This window comes from Anomaloglossus baeobatrachus, chromosome 8 (genome assembly GCF_048569485.1).
Source record: "Anomaloglossus baeobatrachus isolate aAnoBae1 chromosome 8, aAnoBae1.hap1, whole genome shotgun sequence".
Lineage (NCBI taxonomy): Eukaryota > Metazoa > Chordata > Amphibia > Anura > Aromobatidae > Anomaloglossus > Anomaloglossus baeobatrachus.
Window position 1 is genome coordinate 62,999,588 of NC_134360.1, and position 20,041 is coordinate 63,019,628.

The following is a 20,041-nucleotide window of genomic DNA, read 5'->3' on the forward strand; positions in this document are numbered from 1 at the left end:
AGCTAGCTCAGCTCCGGCCCTCATCAGCCACACGTGACCTTCAAGACACCAAACTTCCAAAGGTCCGTGTTGAGGACTTCCCAGTGCTGGAGAAGGATGGAGACTTGGACTCTTTCTTGACTGCTTTTGAGCGGACTTGCTTGCAGCACCATCTGAACAAGGACCAGTGGGCCAAATACCTGACCCCCCGTTTAAGGGGTAAGGCCCTGGATATCCTTGGGGACTTGCCTGCTGAGGCAGATCAGGGCTACGACACCATCAAGCGGGCCCTGATCCAACAGTACAACCTCACCCCGGAGTCCTACCGCAAGAAGTTCCGGACGCTGCAGAAGGGACCAAAGGACTCCTGGGCTGACCACCGGCGGGCACTTGCCCGAGCTGCCGACCACTGGACCCAAGGCCTGCAGCTTTCCACCGGACCGGAGATCCTGGACTTGTTCATCACGGAGCAACTCTTGTGGAACTGCCCTGAGGATCTCCGCCAGTTCATCAGAGACCAGAAGCCAAAGGGATCCACGGCTACAGCTGCCCTGGCAGATGACTACACCAACAATCGGGCTCCTGAAGCCAGGAGAGCAGCCACCAGCAGCACCTGGAGAGGGGGTAAGATGAACTCTGCGACTGCCCCACCTGCCCCTAGACTGCAGGGGGTGTCCCCCTCAACTCCCCTCTCCAGGCCCGTGGCAGAACCAAGACGGTGCCACCAGTGCAACCTACCTGGACACTTCAAGGCCATGTGCCCTCAGCGTCCCAAGGCCCCGGCTCCGTCCCCGTCCCAAGGGCCGCCCAAGGTGTATTGTGTGGGTGGGGGTGGTGGTAGGTCCCTGGACAGCTTCCAACCTGTCACCGTCGGCCAGTCTGTGACCATAGGACTGCGAGACAGCGCCTCGGAGGTGACTCTGGTGCGGCCTGAGATGGTGTCCCCCCAAGACTTGATCCCTGGAAAAACCCTCGCTGTCTCCGGGATTGGAGGCACTGACCCGGCGCTGCCTGTTGCTGACATTTATGTGGACTGGGGCGCAGGGCGGGGGGTGAGGGAGGTGGGGGTAACTGATCGGATCCCTGCAAACGTGCTACTTGGGACAGATTTGGGGCAGATAACCTCCCAGTTTGGCCCCGCCCCAAAGGCTGAACCTTCAGCCAGTACTGACATGACTCCTGACAATGTTAATGTGTTATCTATGAATGATGTAAGGGAGGAGGGAGTGAACTCCGATATTTCTGCTTGCACAGACACCATAGACACACACGCAGCTGCAGCTGTGACAGGAGGGGAGGGGGTCAGAGACAGGTGTGACAATGCCTCTACAAGTAACCAGCCTGTGAGCTGGGATCTGTTGCCCTCTGCAGGGATAAGCAGAGAGCAGGGTGCTGCAGGGGGAGGACCAGTGTGTGGGGTGGGGGCTACCACAGCAAATGTGGGGTCCCCAGAGATTTCACAGCGGGGTTCTGTTGCTGCAGAGGGGGAACAGGCAGGTGAGATTGGGGCCGGTCCAGGAGCGGAAGTGCTCCCAGGTAAGATCTCGGTGCAGGGTTCCCCCACAACCGGGGTGTCAGGAAGCCAGGTAGGTCTGCCTGAACCGGCGACTTGGTCAGGAACGGAGGAGGAGCAGGCACGACCCACGGTCGCAGCGGCTGTGGCCGCTGTCACCCGCAGTAGGAGTGCTGGAAGCCAAGGGGCCTCCCGGAGGTCCGATAGCTCTTCCCCTTCTGACCAAGTGGCAGCCGAGTCAGGTGGAGGCCAGGACACAGGTCCCGGGGTACTGACCGAAGATGTGACAGTCTCGTCGATTCTGGCCACATCTAGTCAGGGGTTTCAGGCAGCGTTAGAAGCTGACGACAGCCTGAAAGCTCTAAAGGAGCAGGCGGCACAGCCTCCCTCGGACTCGGACCCGGAGCGAGTGGTCTGGGACCAAGGACGGCTGTACCGGGCCACGGTCCAGCAGGGTTCACCGGAGGCGTGGCCCAGGGACCGACAGTTGGTGGTACCCTATCCGTTCCGGACGGAGTTGTTGCGGATCGCACATGAGATTCCGATGGCCGGACACCTAGGGATCGCTAAGACCAAGGCCAGGTTAAACCAGCATTTCTACTGGCCAAAAATGGGGGCCGATGTGGCTGCCTACTGCCGTTCGTGTGAAACCTGTCAGAGAGTGGGGAAGGCGGGGCCACACCCCAAAGCCCCACTAGTATCTCTGCCAATCATCGATGAGCCTTTCAGGAGGGTGGCTGTGGATCTGGTCGGCCCGCTGGCCATCCCCAGCAGCTCCGGGAAACGCTTCATACTGACGGTAGTGGACTATGCCACCCGGTACCCAGAAGCAGTGGCCTTGTCGTCCATTCGGGCTGACAAGGTGGCCACCGCATTGCTGGAGATTTTCTCCCGAGTGGGTTTTCCCCAGGAAATGCTCACTGACCGGGGGACCCAATTCATGTCCCAGCTGATGGAGGCCCTCTGTAAGCAAGTCCAGGTGCGACATCTGGTGGCCAGCCCGTACCATCCACAGACTAATGGCCTGTGCGAGCGTTTCAATGGCACCTTAAAGCAGATGCTTAAGATGTTGGTCGACTCCCATGGGCGTGACTGGGAGCGGTATCTCCCACACCTGTTATTTGCTTACCGGGAGGTTCCACAGGCCTCAACAGGATTCTCACCGTTTGAGCTCCTGTACGGGCGACGTGTGCGGGGCCCCCTGGCTCTGGTGAAAGAGGCTTGGGAAGGGGATTTGGCCACCCCTGGAGTGTCGGTTATCGAGTATGTCATGCGCTTCCGGGACAAAATGCAGGCCTTGACGCAACTGGTACACGACAATATGGCTCAAGCCCAGGCCGATCAGAAGCGTTGGTACGACCAGAACGCTTGTGAGAGGACCTACCAAGTGGGTCAAAAGGTGTGGGTACTGGTCCCCGTACCACAGGACAAGCTTCAAGCAGCCTGGGAAGGCCCATACCTCGTGTACCAGCAGCTCAACCCTGTAACGTACCTGGTCACCCTGGACCCTGCCCGTGGAAGGCGGAAGCCCTTCCATGTGAACATGATGAAGGCACATCATGAGCGGGAGGCATGTGCACTCCCTGTGTGCAACCTGCCCGAGGAGGGAGAAGCGGAAACCCTCTTGGATATGCTAGCCCAGGTTAGGGCAGGCGGATCCATTGAGGATGTGGAGGTTGGCCACCAGCTCTTGGAGGACCAACGGTCCCAGCTGTGGGCCACCCTACACCCCTTCCGGGGGTTGTTTACCAACCAGCCCGGAAGGACTGACTTGGCTGTCCATCACGTGGACACTGGGGATCATCCCCCGATCCGGCGTTCAGCATATCGGGTCTCCCTGGAGGTGCAGCAACACATGCGCCAGGAGATTGACGAGATGCTGAAGCTGGGGGTGATCCAGGCATCCAACAGCGCTTGGGCCTCGCCTGTAGTCCTCGTCCCTAAGAAGGACCGAACCACTCGGTTCTGCGTGGACTACAGGGGGCTCAATGCGGTCACGGTCGCCGATGCGTACCCAATGCCACGCATCGATGACCTGCTCGATCAGTTGGCCGGGGCTCAGTACCTGACCATCATGGATCTGAGCCGGGGATATTGGCAGATCCCCCTGACTCCCAAGGCCAGGGAACGCTCTGCCTTTATTACCCCATTTGGACTGTACGAGTCCACGGTGATGCCATTCGGGATGAGGAATGCCCCTGCCACTTTCCAGCGGATGGTCAACACCCTGCTCAAGGGACTTGAAGGGTACGCGGCCGCGTACCTGGATGACATTGCCGTCTTCAGTCCCACCTGGGAGGACCACCTAGAGCATCTAGCACAGGTGCTCAGGCGGATCCACCGGGCAGGTTTGACCATCAAGCCGGGAAAGTGTCAGCTGGCCATGAGCGAGGTCCAGTACCTCGGTCACCGGGTAGGCGGGGGAACACTGAAGCCCGAGCCTGAGAAAGTGGAGGCCATCGCATCCTGGCCCACCCCCAGGACCAAGAAGCAGGTGATGTCCTTCTTGGGGACCGCTGGGTACTATAGGAGGTTTGTTCCATGCTATAGTAGCCTGGCAAAGCCCTTGACGGACCTCACCAAGAAGAAGCTGCCCTCTGCAGTCGATTGGACAGTGGACTGCGAGACAGCCTTCCGGGCCCTAAAGGACGCCCTGTCCAGCCCGCCCGTGCTACAGGCAGCCGACTTCACGCGGCCGTTTGTAGTACAGACCGACGCCAGTGACTTCGGCCTCGGTGCGGTGCTCAGCCAGGTGGACTCTGCGAGCCAAGAGCACCCGGTCTTGTACCTGAGCAGGAAGCTGTTACCAAGGGAAGTTGCCTATTCCACGATGGAGAAGGAGTGCCTGGCCATAGTGTGGGCCCTGCAGCGTCTGCAACCCTATCTATACGGGCGCCACTTCATCGTGGAGACGGACCACAATCCCCTCAGCTGGTTGCACACCGTCTCTGGGACGAATGGGCGATTGTTGCGATGGAGCCTTGCGCTCCAGCAATACAACTTCACCATTCGCCACAAAAGGGGCCGTGACCACGGTAACGCAGACGGGCTGTCCCGACAAGGAGGGGTCGCGGACGGGCGCACGGGGGAACACCGGAGTGTGCTGCCCCCTAGCGCCCTCAAAAGGGGGGAGGTGTGAGGTAAATCCGGAGAGATGACGATAAATCATGATATTCAAGTATGTCAGGAAGCCCTCTCCTGGTGTCAACCCCCCTTTCCCCCACACAACTGGTTTAGCAACAAACTCCATGGCCATGTCCTGTGATATGGAAATTAGGTGGCTTTGGGACAATGGACACAGGATGACTCCCTGCCGTCACCCTGTAGTAGGAGCTGCTATCTAATTAGCAAGGCTCTGGAAATAGCCAGACAGAACGACTCCAGTAAAAAATGGTTCATATCTCGCAAGCCATATTTCCGATAAATATGGCAACCATAAAAATGGTGTCTCCGCATGTGGACGATGCCGGCACCCCCTTTTTATGGGAACAGGACATTGGGAAATGCCCCAGGCGTGATATCAGCCAATGGGGAACTGGCAGACAGGTCATGAGTCCCCTCGTTCTGTAGCTAAATTCATAACTGTCACAATGAGAGCATTGGCGTCTGCCTACGACGCTCCCAGGCAAAGTTATAGCCAAAATCCCCTTTGCTGGATAATTCTGATCCATGCAGGGGGAGTGGCAGTGCTTCCCTGTGAGGTCACTAAGGTAGGAGGGGACCTGGATCTGCCCAGGTTGATAACCCTACTTCGGCCATTTTCCAGCGTTCTTCTGCTCGGGGGCCTGGTTGGGACAGACCTGTGAGAGAGTTCCTGGAAACCTGGTCTACAGCGCCCCCCTGTGGCCAGACGCACAAGGTAACTGATTGAATTGCATACCTGTTGTAAACCATGCTTTATCTGTAACTGTACTCTGACATATGTATATTCTGTAGATTCCCTATTGTATATATTGTAGTTTCTAGTGTGCTTTAGGCGATTAAATTATATAATTAATCTTGGGCTGTTCTGTTATCTCGATCTTGAATCCCACGTCTGTGTGTTCGGCTAATAGTTACCGTAAATCGGTTGGTGGCAGCGAGTTGTGCCAAGGATTATTGTGGGGAGGCCAGTGAGATTCGGGGAGATTTTATATATTCCGCCCGCGGAGGTCGGGGGAATATATACCTTACTCTCACCGGGGACCCTTCAATAATCGGCATAAGTAGTATAGCGGCCTCCTTGCTTATTGTCGGGCAATTCCATAATTGGCCTGACTATAAGAGGGGCGCTAGAGAGCGCGTCACGTGCTCTGTCTGTCGGTCGGGAGGTATAAAGGAGGGGTGACCCCCACTTGTTACCCCCCGATTGTGACGTACTGGTAGCCAGCGCGGGGGATTTCTGAGTGACCCCCCCGGTGGTTCCAAATTCGGAACGTTTCAAGGGAGTCTACTCAAACCTCTTCGTTGTCCCCAAAAAGGATGGCACTGTGCGCCCTGTTCTCGACCTCAAGATCCTCAACAGGTACGTAAAACCCCGAAGATTTCGTATGGAGTCCCTCCGATCGGTGATTGCCTCCATGGAGGTTGGCAAATTCCTCGCCTCTCTGGACATACAGGACGCATATCTGCACATCCCGATTGCCCATCAGCACCAGAAATTCCTGCGCTTCGCTGTAGCAGACGATCATTATCAGTTTACTGCCCTACCTTTCGGCCTCGCGTCTGCACCACGAGTGTTCACGAAAGTCATGGCTGCTGCCATGTCTATCCTACACTCCAGAGGAGTTTTGGTGATTCCGTACCTGGACGACTTGCTGATCAAAGGGTCTTCTTTCAACGACTGTCTCCTAAGTGTTCAGGTCACCATCAATACTCTGTCCCGACTTGGTTGGCTCATCAATCGGAAGAAGTCCTCTTTGACCCCGGCCCGACGGATTACTTTCCTAGGCATGGGGTTCGATACCATCCAAGGACGCGTGTCCCTCCCACAAGAAAAGATTCTCCCTCTCCGGAAGGACATCCAGACCCTCCACCACGCCACAGTGGTGTCCATACATTTTGGTATGAGGGTCCTCTTGCCCACTTCCACCTTCGCCCCCTTCAGTTATCCCTGCTGAACAAATGGGACAAGTCACTATTCACCTTGGATCGCAAGATACGTTTGTCCCCGGAAGCCCGCCACTCGCTTCTTTGGTGGACCAACAGCCAAAATCTCTCCAAACTAATGTAATTCTTACCGGTACACTGGCAGACAATCACCACCGATGCCAGTCTTCTGGGCTGGGGAGCGGTGTTCCATCAACACACGGCTCACGGTCAGTGGTCCTCCCAGGAAAGCCGGCTCCCGATTAACGTTTTGGAGATCAGAGCAGTCCTCCGAGCCCTGCAAGCCTTTCAGCGTTTTATACAGGGATCTCCGATCAGGATACAGTCGGACAACGCCACGGCTGTGGTATACATCAATCACCAGGGCGGCACGAGAAGCGTCATGGCGATGAGAGAGGTGAAGAAGATCATACAGTGGACAGAGTCTCACCACTCCAGGACCTCTGCGGTGCATATCCCCGGCGTGAAAAATTGGGCGGCCGACTATCTCAGCAGACAGGGTCTGGCGTCGGGCGAATGGTCTCTCAACAGAGACGTTTTCGAACAGATCTGCCACAGATGGGGGACTCCGGATGTGGACCTGATGGCCTCTCGGTTCAACAATCAAGTCCCACAGTTCATCTCCCGTTACCACGACCAGCAGGCGCTAGGAGTCGACGCCCTCATCATTCCGTGGAATCAGTTCAGACTACCATTCATCTTCCCACCGCTTCCACTGATCCCAAGAGTCCTCAAGAAAATCAAGGCAGAGGGCATTCCAGTGATTCTCATTGCCCCAGAATGGCCCAAGCGAGCGTGGTTCGCAGAACTCGCACAGCTCGTCGCAGACGCCCCATGGCAGCTTCCGGATCGGCCAGACCTGCTGTCTCAGGGTCCGCTCTTCCATCAAAATTCAGGAGTTCTCAATTTGACGGCATGGCTCTTGAATCCTGGCTACTAGCCCAGTCAGGTTTTGCTCCAGGAGTGATACAGACTGATCAGGGCTCGAAAGCCTTCATCGTCCAAGATCTACTACCGCACCTGGAAGGCTTTTTTTCAGTGGTGCGAGGTCAACGGCAATTCCTCTCCGTTAGTTCTGTCACTCCCGACACTACTGGCTTTCCTTCAGGCAGGTTTACAAGGGGGTCTCTCGCTGGCGACTATCAAGGGGTAGGTTTCGGCTCTGTCCTTTTCCTGAGATATCTAGCATCAAGTCCACAAGTCAAGACGTTCATCCAGGGAGTCGCCCATCTGGTTCCGCCCTATCGTTCTCCGCTAGAACCATGGGACCTTAATTTGGTTTTAGGATCCCTCCAACTGGCTCCATTTGAACCACTCAAGGAATCCTCATTCTCACACTTATCCTGGAAAGTGGTCTTTTTGGTGGCGGTCACATCAATCAGGAGAGCGTCTGAACTGGCAGCTCTTTCATGCCGGTCACCTTTTCTGGTTTTTCACCAGGACAAGGTTGTCCCGCGCCCGTCTCCTGCGTTCCTGCCGAAGGTAGTGTCTCCTTTTCACCTGAATGAAGAGATCGTGCTTCCATCTTTTTGTCCGGCACCCACTCGCTCCTTGGAGAGGTCACTGCACACACTGGACCTAGTGCGAGCGCTCAGGACTTATGTCTCAAGAACTGCGACTTTCCGCAAATCAGACAACTTGTTCGTCCTGCCTTCTGGTCCCAAGAAGGGCATGCCGGCGTCCAAGGCTACCATTGCCAGATGGATCAGGTCAGCCATTTCGGAGGCCTACCGAATCAGGGACAAGTCCCCTCTGAGGGGAGTAAAAGCCCCTTCCACCCGTGCAGTTGGGGCGTCTTGGGCAATCAGACACCAGGCTTCAGCCGAGCAAGTCTGCAAAGCCGCCACATGGTCCAGTCTTCCTACCTTCACCAGGTTTTACAAGGTCCACACCCAGGCGTCAGCAGATGCCTGCCTTGGGAGAAAGGTGATGCAGACGGCTGTCGCACACCTCTGAAAAGGTAGTAAACAGTTGGACAGAGCTTCCCCACAGATTTTTGTGATTGTTTTGGATCTGTGGGATTGCTTCTGTACCCACCCAGGGACTGCTTTTGGACATCCCATGGTCCTGTGTCCCCCAATGAAAGCGATAGAGAAAGAAGGATTTTTGTGTACTCACCGTAAAATCTTTCTGAGTCTTCATTGGGGGACACAGCACCCACCCTGTTTGGATTGTGAGGTCTTCGTTTGCCGGATGCTCCCGGTTTTTTTACGGGTCAATGTTTTTTTCCACCCGGCTATTATATGTTTATATATACATGTCCATAAGGCACTGTGTTTCACCACACGTTTTCTTTTGGCATTACCTTGTTTAGTTATGGTTGTTCAGGTTTCTCCTACTACTGCTTGTACACTAAACTGGCATAGATCCGCCTCCGGCTCAGGGTGTACACTGCCAGGGAGGAGCTAACTCTTTTTATGTTCACTTAGTGTCAGCCTCCTAGTCACAGCAGCATACACCCATGGTCCTGTGTCCCCCAATGAAGACTCAGAGAAAGATTTTACGGTGAGTACACAAAAATCCTTCTTTTCCTTATTATCATTATGGTCATTGTTCCTTTGAATATTGAGGAGCAGCTTTCTGTTCTCTGCCATTTTGGTTGTATATTCTGAATGGAAACTTGCACATGGGATGAATGTTGCAGAAAGTAGGAGCATTGCTTGGCTAATAATGGTTTAGCACATCTTTGACATATCCAAATCATAGGCACCAAAGTTAAGCACATACTAGGGGTGTACTCTTTTTTTTATCATTTATGAAGTTACGTTGATACGAATACATTTTTATCTGCCCGGAGTACCCCTTTAAGTTACTTGTTTCAGCCTGCCATCCAGCCCAATAAATGTGCATTAATTATCCATCCTGTACACTCATGCTGATACATCAGACACACATGGGTACAGAATTATTTATTACACGGCAGACGTTACATACAAATCTACAGAGTAACCCCAGATTCACAGAATCCACATTACTGAGCGCTGCTCTATACAGAGACCGCTGATGTCTTCATAAACTCATCGTCCGAGTTCCTATTAACACCCGGAAAGACCAGAATCGTCTTTACGTTTCAGTTAAAATCGGCATTAAAGTCGTAGTCATCATCTGCTTTGGCCGCTTTATCAAAGCTGACAGATTTAACAGCTGGTTCTTTTGATGCTGGAAAGAAAAAAAAAAATACATTTCTATAATATATAGTAAATCTATGATAGTGAGCACTTCTTTACTGAGATAATCTATCCACCTCACAGGTGTGGTATATCAAGACACTGATTACATGTGATTATTGCACAGGGGTGCCTTAGGCTGGCCAACAAGATTATTGCACAGAGGTGCCTTAGGCTGGCCAACATGATTATTGCACAGGGGTGCCTTAGGCTGGCCAACATGATTATTGCACAGGTGTTACATATCAAGATGCTGATTGGACAGCATGATTATTAAAAGGCCTCTCATCTCTAAAATGTGCAGTTATACAGTATTGGGAGCTCCAGAGGGGTAAAAACAAACAAAACACAAGTCTGTATCTGGTGTAACCACCATTTATTTGCCAGTCTGCCATCTGCATATTTGAAATATGCACTGGGGAGCTTTTCCAGCATATACCAAATGCACAGCAAGATGCAATGCAAATCAAAACTGTATATACTAATCAGAATACAACCCCTCAGGTCCAGATATCCGTGTAAAATATATCTTGGCGTACTATATACTGGACCTATGAAACTAGAACATTTCATGTATATATCTCTTAAAAATCAACTAATGTAATATATCATATCTAATAAAGTATGTTTTTCAGAGGATATTAGTTAGCGGTTTACAATAATCTCCTTTATAGTATGTAAATAGGCAAAAGTCTAAAGGCACAAAGATACAGAATGTGCCCACATATGAAAAGAAATAAAATTCTGCTGATTGGCAGGTTTTTTTTGCATAAAGCACTCATGAGGGAAAAGTGTTAATGGTTTGTGTGCAGAGAAAGTCATTTAAGTGGTTTTGCACATGGTCATGTTCCATCAAACCTAGACCTTTAAATGGGTAAAGTTTTTCTGCGAGGTCCCCTCTACAGAGTAAAATTCGCGATAAGGGCGCAGTCAGGCGGCTGTATAAATCAGGGGGCGATCGGAACGCAGTGCACGGACCGGCCTGGGAGTCTGATGACCTGAGGGTGACAGCTGCATGGAAACATATGAAGGTATCACGCACAGGTCGGGAGAGCCGCCGGCCGGACCGTGCACCGTGATCTGATCTCACTCTGACTGCACCCTAACTTAGATACACCATTAACAGCAGAGCAAGGCAGCACAAGTAATGGACAGAAGTAATACACACCTGGAACTGCCAACACCTCTGCTGTCTCTTTCTGTAAAACAGATTAAAAAGAATACATTAAAACATGTTCACACACACACACAACCACACACACCCCCACCGCACACACACGCACAGCCCCCCCACACACACGCACCCCCCCACACATGCACCCCCCCCACGTGCACATGCACCCCCCCACACCCGCACCCCCCCCACACACACGTGCACACGCACACCCCCCACACCCGCACCCCCCCCCCCCACGTGCACACGCACTCCCCCACACCCGCACCCCCACACACCACACCACTGGTATGAAGATACTTTGCAACCTACTCCTTAGATTTGCCTTCATCAGGATTAAATGGTTTCTTTTCCCCCCAACTTTCCTTGGCTTCCTTTATCAGGTTCATGTTACTACATCTATGCTCATCGGTGGAAGCTCAAGTATTAAAGGGGTTGTGCACTACTTTTACATTGATGGCCTGTCCTTAGGATAGATCATGAATGTCTGATCGTCCGGGGTCCGGCACCCGGTAGTCTGACAATCAGCTGTTCTCTGTCGGTGGGGACAGCGGAATGCCGGAAAAGCACAGTTCCGGAGCTGCTCCGTCTTCGGATAATAGCCATGGCCTGCACATACATTTGAATAGGAGGCGGATGTGCAGTACCCGTCCGCTATCAGATGATGGGACAGCTTTGGCTGCCGGCTGCCACTGAAAACAGCTGCAGGGTGTCAGACATTAATGACCTATTGTAAGGGCAGGCCAGCAATGTAAAAGTAGTGTACAACTGTCAGGTGGCAGTGCGGCTCAGGTACCATATTGTCAGTGTGATGTACTTGATGGAAGAAGTGCTACATAAATGTTAGCACTTTTTAAATTTAGGCTGTAAGCGTCATTCTGTAGCTAAAAAGAGGCTAAAGAAAGAATGTTGCTGTAGCCAAATCAGTTTCAGCTATTATTCACCTCTTATCAGATCGACAAAATCAGGTACATGGCTAAGTGTTTGGAGTGTTGTGCCAACGTCCTCCTCAGGTCGTCTTTGGCCAGAAGAAGGTTTCATTTCTGCACAAACGAGTAGAGTTGTAACCGGATTTTGTTGATCCAATAAAAGTGGTGGAACAATACTCTTGACCAATTCTCTACTTCAGCAGTTTTTTGTTTTTTTTAATTGTCCCATGAGCCTTAATGCCAACTGATCCTTAAAAGAGAACCACCAGCAGGATTTTCATGTATAAAGCTAAAGCCAGGGCTATACTGGGGCTCAGATGCAAAATGTAAACATAGCTTTTGTTCAGGGATTCATGTTTTATTTCAGAAATAAGTGCAAGTTCCAGCAATGCACTGCTATTTGATTGACAGGTGCAACAGGAAGGGAATATGTGGGTCAGGTCTTGCCATCTATTCCCGCCCCTGTCTGCCTACCTGGCCTTCCTCCTCATCACCATCATACAGTGGAACCTTGGTTAATGGGAACAATCCGCTCTGGGACTGTGCTTGTTAACCAAGTTACTAGTTCAGCAAAGCAAAATTTCCCATAGGAAATCATTGCAATGCAGACAATTTGCTCCACAACTTGTTAAATGTCCCATCCTGGTGCCATATTGTGTCCTTCCACACACGCACAAACACACACAAACACAGATTATGCTCACCTTACCTTCCAATTCCCTCGCCGGTCTCCTGGAACTTGCAGTTCACCTGCACAAGACGTGTATCGGGTAACCAAGGCGATCGATGCCGGAACTTCCGCACTCAGCGCGCTGACGTCAAAGGCAGGAGCCGCTTGCCTCTGATTGGCCAGCGCGCTGCCTTTCAGTAGCATCTGACAGGGGAAGTATCTCCCTCGTCGCGATGGTTACCGGATACACATCCTGTGGGAGGACCTTCCCCTGTCAGCCACTACTCAAAGGCAGCGTGCTGGCCAATCAGAGGCAAGCGGCTCCTGCCTTTGACGTCAGCGCTCAGGGAGCAGAAGCTCCAGCATCGGTCGCCTTGGTTACCCGATACATGCAAGTTGCAAGAAGCCAGTGAGGAAACGGAAGGTAAGGTGAGCATAATATGTGTGTGCGTGCTTGTTTGTGCGTGTTTGTTTGCGCGTGCTTGTGTGGACTGCAAGTGCGGGTCAGAGCGCGCTGGATGTACGGAACCGGAAGTGTGCGCAATGAGTATTTTGCTTGTACAGCAAGGCTTTCTTGTAAAAAGAGTTACAAATTTACAGAAAGCTTTGCTCGTTAGGCAAAATACTCGCTAACTGGGTTACTCATTAAGCGAGGTTCCACTGTAGATGTTAATTCTTACAATGGCAAGAATAATAGCAAGATTCGATCCACATATTCCCTTCCTGTTGCAGCTGTCAATCAAATAACAGTGCACTGCTGGAACTTTACTCGCACATATTTCTGAAATACAACATCCAATCTCTGAACAAAAGTTATGCTTACATTCAGCATCCTAGCACCAGTATAGCCCTGGCTTTACTTTATATATGAAAATCCTGCTGGTTGGTGGTCTTTAACTGAAGATTCTGCAGGAGGGAGCGTCCCTTTCCTTCTTGAGCAGCATGATCTGACAGCTTTTCTAGTGCTGCGGAAGCCCCTGCTGCTATCTGTACCACGGCCAAAATAAGATAACTAGATGGTAACTTGCCTCTACATCTTCACCAAGATCCCCTCCTTCGATCACCTCCTCCTTGTCCATCTCCTCTGGCTCGCTCTCCAGCTCAGCAGGCTCTTGTTGTTGCTCCTTGATGTCCTTTTCATCAATAATACCATTGGTTATTTGTGAAAAATGGAAAGGGATACTGTTGGCGGGAGTTGGATTTCTCACAACTGTGCAAAAAAAAAATATAAAAAGATAAATATAAAAAAATGGCTCATCAGAAACTGTCCTTGTAATGGGACACTGCAGCCTCTTCAATGTTACAGGACATATAGGTGACCATTCACATGTAGCTTTGGTTTCACCATATTCTAATTGCATTTTGGGAAAAAAAAAAAAACAAAAAAAAAAAACACTAATGTACCTCTAATATTTTCTTTATTCTCATCATGAAGGACTTTGCAGTTGACGGCCTTCTTCATTGCAGACGTCTGCTCTCCACTGATGTGAGAGGTGAAAGATGCAGGGGGCAGCGTGTAATAGCAAAGTCTGGCCCTAGAGGAAAAAAAAAAGCAAAACAATGATTTCCTTGTTAAACACTGAATTACATTTATTATTACATTTATATTGACAAATTCAAAGACGAACAACTAGATTAATACAAGGAATGGATGAAGGCCGCCCGTATGATGAGAGGTTGTGTAGCTTAGAAAAAAAAAAGACGTGTTAGAGGAGATCACATACATACATACATACATACATACATACATACATACATACATACGAAGGGAATTTTGTTACTTACCGTAAATTCCTTTTCTTCTAGCTCTTATTGGGAGACCCAGACGATTGGGGTATAGCTACTGCCCTCCGGAGGCCACACAAAGCACTACACCAAAAGTGCAAGGCCCCTCCCCCTCTGGCTATACCCCCCCGTGTATCACGGGTTCTCCAGTTTTAGTGCCAAAGCAAGAAGGAGGAAGCCAATAACTGGTTTAAACAAATTAACTCCGAATAACATCGGAGAACTGAAAAACCGTTTAACATGAACAACATGTGTACCCGCAAACAACAAAAAACATCCCGAAGGACAACAGGGCGGGTGCTGGGTCTCCCAATAAGAGCTAGAAGAAAAGGAATTTACGGTAAGTAACAAAATTCCCTTCTTCTTCAGCGCTCTATTGGGAGACCCAGACGATTGGGACGTCCAAAAGCTGTCCCTGGGTGGGTAAAGAAATACCTCATGTTAGAGCTGCAAAACAGCCCTCCCCTACGGGGAGGCAACCGCCGCCTGCAGGACTCTTCTACCTAGGCTGGCGTCCGCCGAAGCATAGGTATGCACCTGATAATGTTTGGTGAAAGTGTGCAGACTGGACCAGGCAGCTGCCTGGCACACCTGTTGAGCCGAAGCCTGGTGTCGTAATGCCCAGGACGCACCCACGGCTCTGGTTGAGTGGGCTTTTAGCCCTGGAGGAACCGGAAGCCCCGCAGAACGGTAGGCCTCTAGAATTGGTTCTTTGATCCATCGAGCCAGGGTGGCTTTAGAAGCCTGCAACCCCTTGCGCGGACTAGCGACAAGGACAAAAAGTGCATCGGAACGGCGCATGGGCGCCGTGCGGGAAATGTAGATTCTGAGTGCTCTCACCAGATCTAGCAAACGTAAGTCCTTTTCATACCGGTGAACCGGATGAGGACAAAAAGAAGGCAAGGATATATCCTGATTAAGATGAAACGAGGATACGACCTTAGGGAGAAACTCCGGAATGGGGCGCAGCACTACCTTGTCCTGGTGGAACACCAGGAAGGGAGCCTTGGATGACAGAGCTGCCAGCTCAGACACTCGCCGAAACGATGTGATCGCAACGAGAAACGCCACTTTCTGTGACAGCCGAGAAAAGGAAACTTCCTTCAGAGGCTCGAAAGGCGGCTTCTGGAGAGTAACTAGTACCCTGTTCAGATCCCATGGATCTAACGGCCGCTTGTACGGGGGCACAATATGACAGACCCCCTGCAGGAACGTGCGCACCTTAGAAAGACGTGCTAGACGCTTCTGAAAAAACACGGATAGTGCCGAAACTTGCCCTTTAAGAGAGCTGAGCGACAAGCCCTTTTCTAACCCCGATTGCAGGAAGGAAAGAAACGTGGGCAATGCAAATGGCCAGGGAGACACTCCCTGAGCAGAGCACCAGGATAAGAAAATCTTCCACGTTCTGTGGTAGATCTTAGCAGAAGTCGACTTTCTAGCTTGTCTCATTGTGGCTACGACTCTTTGAGATAATCCTGCGGATGCTAGGATCCAGGACTCAATGGCCACACAGTCAGGTTCAGGGCCGCAGAATTCTGATGGAAAAAACGGCCCTTGGGACAGTAAGTCTGGTCGGTCTGGCAGTGACCACGGTCGGCCAACCGTGAGATGCCACAGATCCGGATACCACGACCTCCTCGGCCAGTCTGGGGCAACGAGTATGACGCGGCTGCACTCGGATCTGATCTTGCGAAGCACTCTGGGCAAGAGTGCCAGAGGTGGGAAGACGTATGGGAGCTGGAACTGCGACCAATCTTGAACCAAGGCGTCTGCCGCCAGAGCTCTTTGATCGCGCGACCTCGCCATGAATGCCGGGACCTTGTTGTTGTGCCGGGACGCCATGAGGTCGACGTCCGGCACTCCCCAGCGGCGACAGATTTCCTGAAACACGTCCGGGTGAAGGGACCATTCCCCTGCGTCCATGCCCTGGCGACTGAGGAAGTCTGCTTCCCAGTTTTCCACGCCTGGGATGTGAACCGCGGATATGGTGGATGCTGTGTCCTCCACCCACATTAGAATGCGCCGGACTTCTTGGAAGGCTTGCCGACTGCGCGTCCCTCCTTGGTGGTTGATGTATGCCACCGCTGTGGAGTTGTCCGATTGGATTCGGATCTGCTTTCCTTCCAGCCACTGTTGGAAGGCTAGTAGGGCAAGATACACTGCCCTGATTTCCAGAACATTGATCTGAAGGGTGGACTCCTGCGGAGTCCACTTCCCCTGAGCCCTGTGGTGGAGAAACACTGCTCCCCACCCTGACAGACTCGCATCTGTCGTGACTACTGCCCAGGATGGGGGCAGGAAGGATCTTCCCTGAGACAATGAGGTGGGAAGAAGCCACCATTGTAGAGAGTCCTTGGCCGTCTGAGAAAGAGAGACTTTCCTGTCCAGGGACGTTGACTTCCCGTCCCATTGGCGGAGAATGTCCCATTGAAGTGGGCGCAGATGAAACTGCGCAAAGGGAACTGCTTCCATGGCTGCCACCATCTTCCCTAGGAAATGCATGAGGCGCCGCAAGGGATGCAACTGTCCCTGAAGGAGAGATTGCACCCCTGTCTGTAGTGACCGCTGCTTGTTCAGCGGAAGCTTCACTATCGCTGCTAGAGTATGAAACTCCATGCCAAGATACGTTAGTGATTGAGTCGGTGATAGGATCGACTTTGGAAAGTTGATGATCCATCCGAAAGACTGTAGCGTCTCCAGCGTAGCATTCCGGCTGCGCTGACATGCCTCTTGAGAGGGAGCCTTGACCAGTAAATCGTCTAGGTAAGGGATCACCGAGTGTCCCTGAGAGTGCAAAACTGCTACCACCGCCGCCATGACCTTGGTGAAGACCCGTGGGGCTGTCGCCAGACCAAATGGCAGAGCTACGAACTGAAAATGGTCGTCTCCTATCACAAAACGTAGAAAACTTTGATGTTCTGTAGCAATTGGCACGTGGAGATAAGCATCTTTGATGTCTATTGAGGCAAGGAAGTCTCCTCTGGACATTGAGGCAATGACAGAACGCAGGGTTTCCATCCGGAACCTCCTGGCGTGCACATGTTTGTTGAGCCGTTTTAGGTCCAGAACAGGACGGAACGAGCCGTCCTTTTTTGGAACCACAAAGAGATTGGAGTAAAACCCTTGCCCTTGTTCCTGAGGAGGGACTGGGATCACCACTCCTTCCGCTCTTAGGGATTCTCGAATTGGCGGACGCCATTGAGGTGCGACTGGTAGATTCTAGGACCGCATTGATAGCGTAAGACTCAAACGCCGACATCTGCGTGGTAAGGGACGCCACTTGCGGCACTGCTGGATGTATGATAGCATCCACTTTTGCTAAGCCAGCTGAAATAGCCTGGAGTGCCCATACGGCTGCGAATGCCGGAGCAAACGACGCGCCGATAGCTTCATAGACAGATTTTAACCAAAGGTCCATCTGTCTGTCATTGGCATCTTTAAGTGAAGCGCCATCCTCCACTGCAACTATGGACCTAGCTGCAAGTTTTGAAATCGGGGGGTCGACCTTTGGACACTGTGTCCAGCGCTTGACCACCTCCGGGGGGAAAGGAAAACGTGTATCCTTAGAACGTTTAGAGAAACGCCTTTCTGGGTGAGCGTCGTGCTTCTGGATTGATTCTCTGAAGTCAGAGTGATCCAACAAAGCACTCAATTTTCGCTTGGGATAGAGGAAACGAAACTTTTCCTGCTCCGCAGCCGCCTCCTCTGCAGAAGGGGCTGGGGGAGAAATATCCAACAGTCTATTGATGGCTGAGATAAGGTCGTTTACCATGGCGTCCCCATCAGGGGTATCCAGGTTGAGAGGGGTTCCAGGAGTGGATTCCTGATCACTCTCCTCAGACACATCACAGGGAGACTGATTGCGCTGAGACCCTGAGCAGTGTGATGACGTTGAGGGTCTTTCCCAGCGAGCCCGCTTAGGGTGGCTGGGGCTATCATTGAGTTATAATCCTCAGCTTGTGAAGCCGGGGACCCCCCTGTAGGCTGGATTAATTCCAAGTGAGGGGGACCTGAGGACAGAGGCCTCGCCGTGCCCAAAGACTGAGCCCCATGCATAGATTGCAAGGTGTCAAGGATTTTTGTCATAGTCACAGACATTTTATCCGCAAAAACTGCAAAGTCTGTCCCTGTCACCGGGGCAGAACTTACAAGCGTCTCAGCCTGGGTCACTACCTCTCCTGACTGCGGCTGGCGAAGCAGCACCGGGTCGGAGCATTGCACACAATGGGGGACATTGGAGCCTGCTGGTAGATCCGCCCCACATAGTATATAATTGGCTCTTAGGCCTAGGGAATATATATCATCAGTATCAAACAAATATATTCCCAATTATAAATTTATTTTTAATATAAAAGATTAACAAACAACCACACCTACAGTGAGTTAATTATAGTACATATACAGCCTTGGATATCAAGGACAGAATTCACATACGATAATTCATATAAATACAGACTGCTCACTCAGGGGTAATGGATAGTGCTCCACAGATAACTTAACTTATGGACTTATATGTTCTTTTCCATTATATTCATGGCAGATGCCACTATAATTCAAGTAGGTCCAAAGAAATCAAGGCATATAGAATCCAGTCCCAGTGTATTGAGAGTGAGTATTTTCCATCAAGTCTGTTTAGATAATCTTCACCTCTAGATAATCTTCACCTCAACGCGTTTCCCCACATGAATTACTGTGGTTCATCAGGAGGCTACAAAAAGCAAAATACAGTCTATCAGGTATAAGCATTTGTATCGTTTAAGATGACACATGCATGTGTGGAGGATAAACACTGACACTGACAGTCAATAAATACATAGTATCTACTTGCCATAATAAAGAATCAAATGGGTATGCAGATCCACAGCGTCTTTCCTTAATGGAATCGGCAGCAGCACAGAGAACTCCTGTATAGATAACAGCCGCTTCCGTCCCTGGAGGCACTATGGATCTGCATATCCATGGGGTTTATAAAGCCAGCACAACCCAGATCAGCTGTGCGCCCTTAGGTAAGATGGGTTAAGCGCATCATATCAGCGCCATTGTATTTGCATACAGCGATGATACCGCTGCAGCTGTGCATCATGAATATCCAATAGTAGTGACGCCTGCGCGCATGCGCGATACACCGCAACCACCGCGCACGCGCGAACCGTCACCGTGACGTCAACGCGCATGCGCAGTGTATCGCACCCCACCGCGCAGGCGCACAGCCGCCGCATCTCCGATGGAAAAGTTATGACTATTACGTCTGTATACCACAATGAACCAATGAGGCTACATGCCGTATGGTAATCGTGGAGTCGTCCTTATGACGTTCGTACATATTGATGATACACCGCCACAGTTACACATCATGAATATCTAATAATAGTAATGATTGTGCGCATGCGCGAATCGCCATCATTACGTAAACGCGCATGCGCAGTGTATCATTTCCCCTGCACAGACGCACAGTTGTCACAGCTCAGATGATTTACGCCTGTGTATCGTAACTAAACCATCGCGGCTAAATGTCGTATAAAATTTAAGGTCATCATCATGACACTAAGGTATACTCATGATAGACCGCATTCTGCTGTATACACGCACAGCAGATGCAGACCGCACATATGTTCTCAAATATATATATCACACCATATCTCCATAGGGCCACAGAACCAATCTTTACATATATGTGTGTGCACAGCTATCCACCACTGTTGCCCATATATAAAACCGGGCTCTTTAGGAGCACAT

General features: G+C 51.2%; 1 protein-coding gene across 1 annotated transcript in view; it reads right to left on the reverse strand.

Annotated features, from left to right (window-relative positions):
- Positions 1-9,474: 9,474 nt before the first annotated feature.
- Positions 9,475-20,041, reverse strand: part of GNL3 (G protein nucleolar 3) — a 94,523-nt gene continuing 83,956 nt past the window's right edge. The window contains exons 12-15 of the mRNA XM_075321736.1: positions 13,925-14,055; positions 13,549-13,730; positions 10,916-10,946; positions 9,475-9,739 (exon numbers count right to left, since the gene is read on the reverse strand). Coding sequence (XP_075177851.1) covers positions 9,651-9,739; positions 10,916-10,946; positions 13,549-13,730; positions 13,925-14,055 — 433 coding nt within the window. The 3' untranslated portion in view covers positions 9,475-9,650. The remainder of the gene's footprint in view (positions 9,740-10,915; positions 10,947-13,548; positions 13,731-13,924; positions 14,056-20,041) is intronic.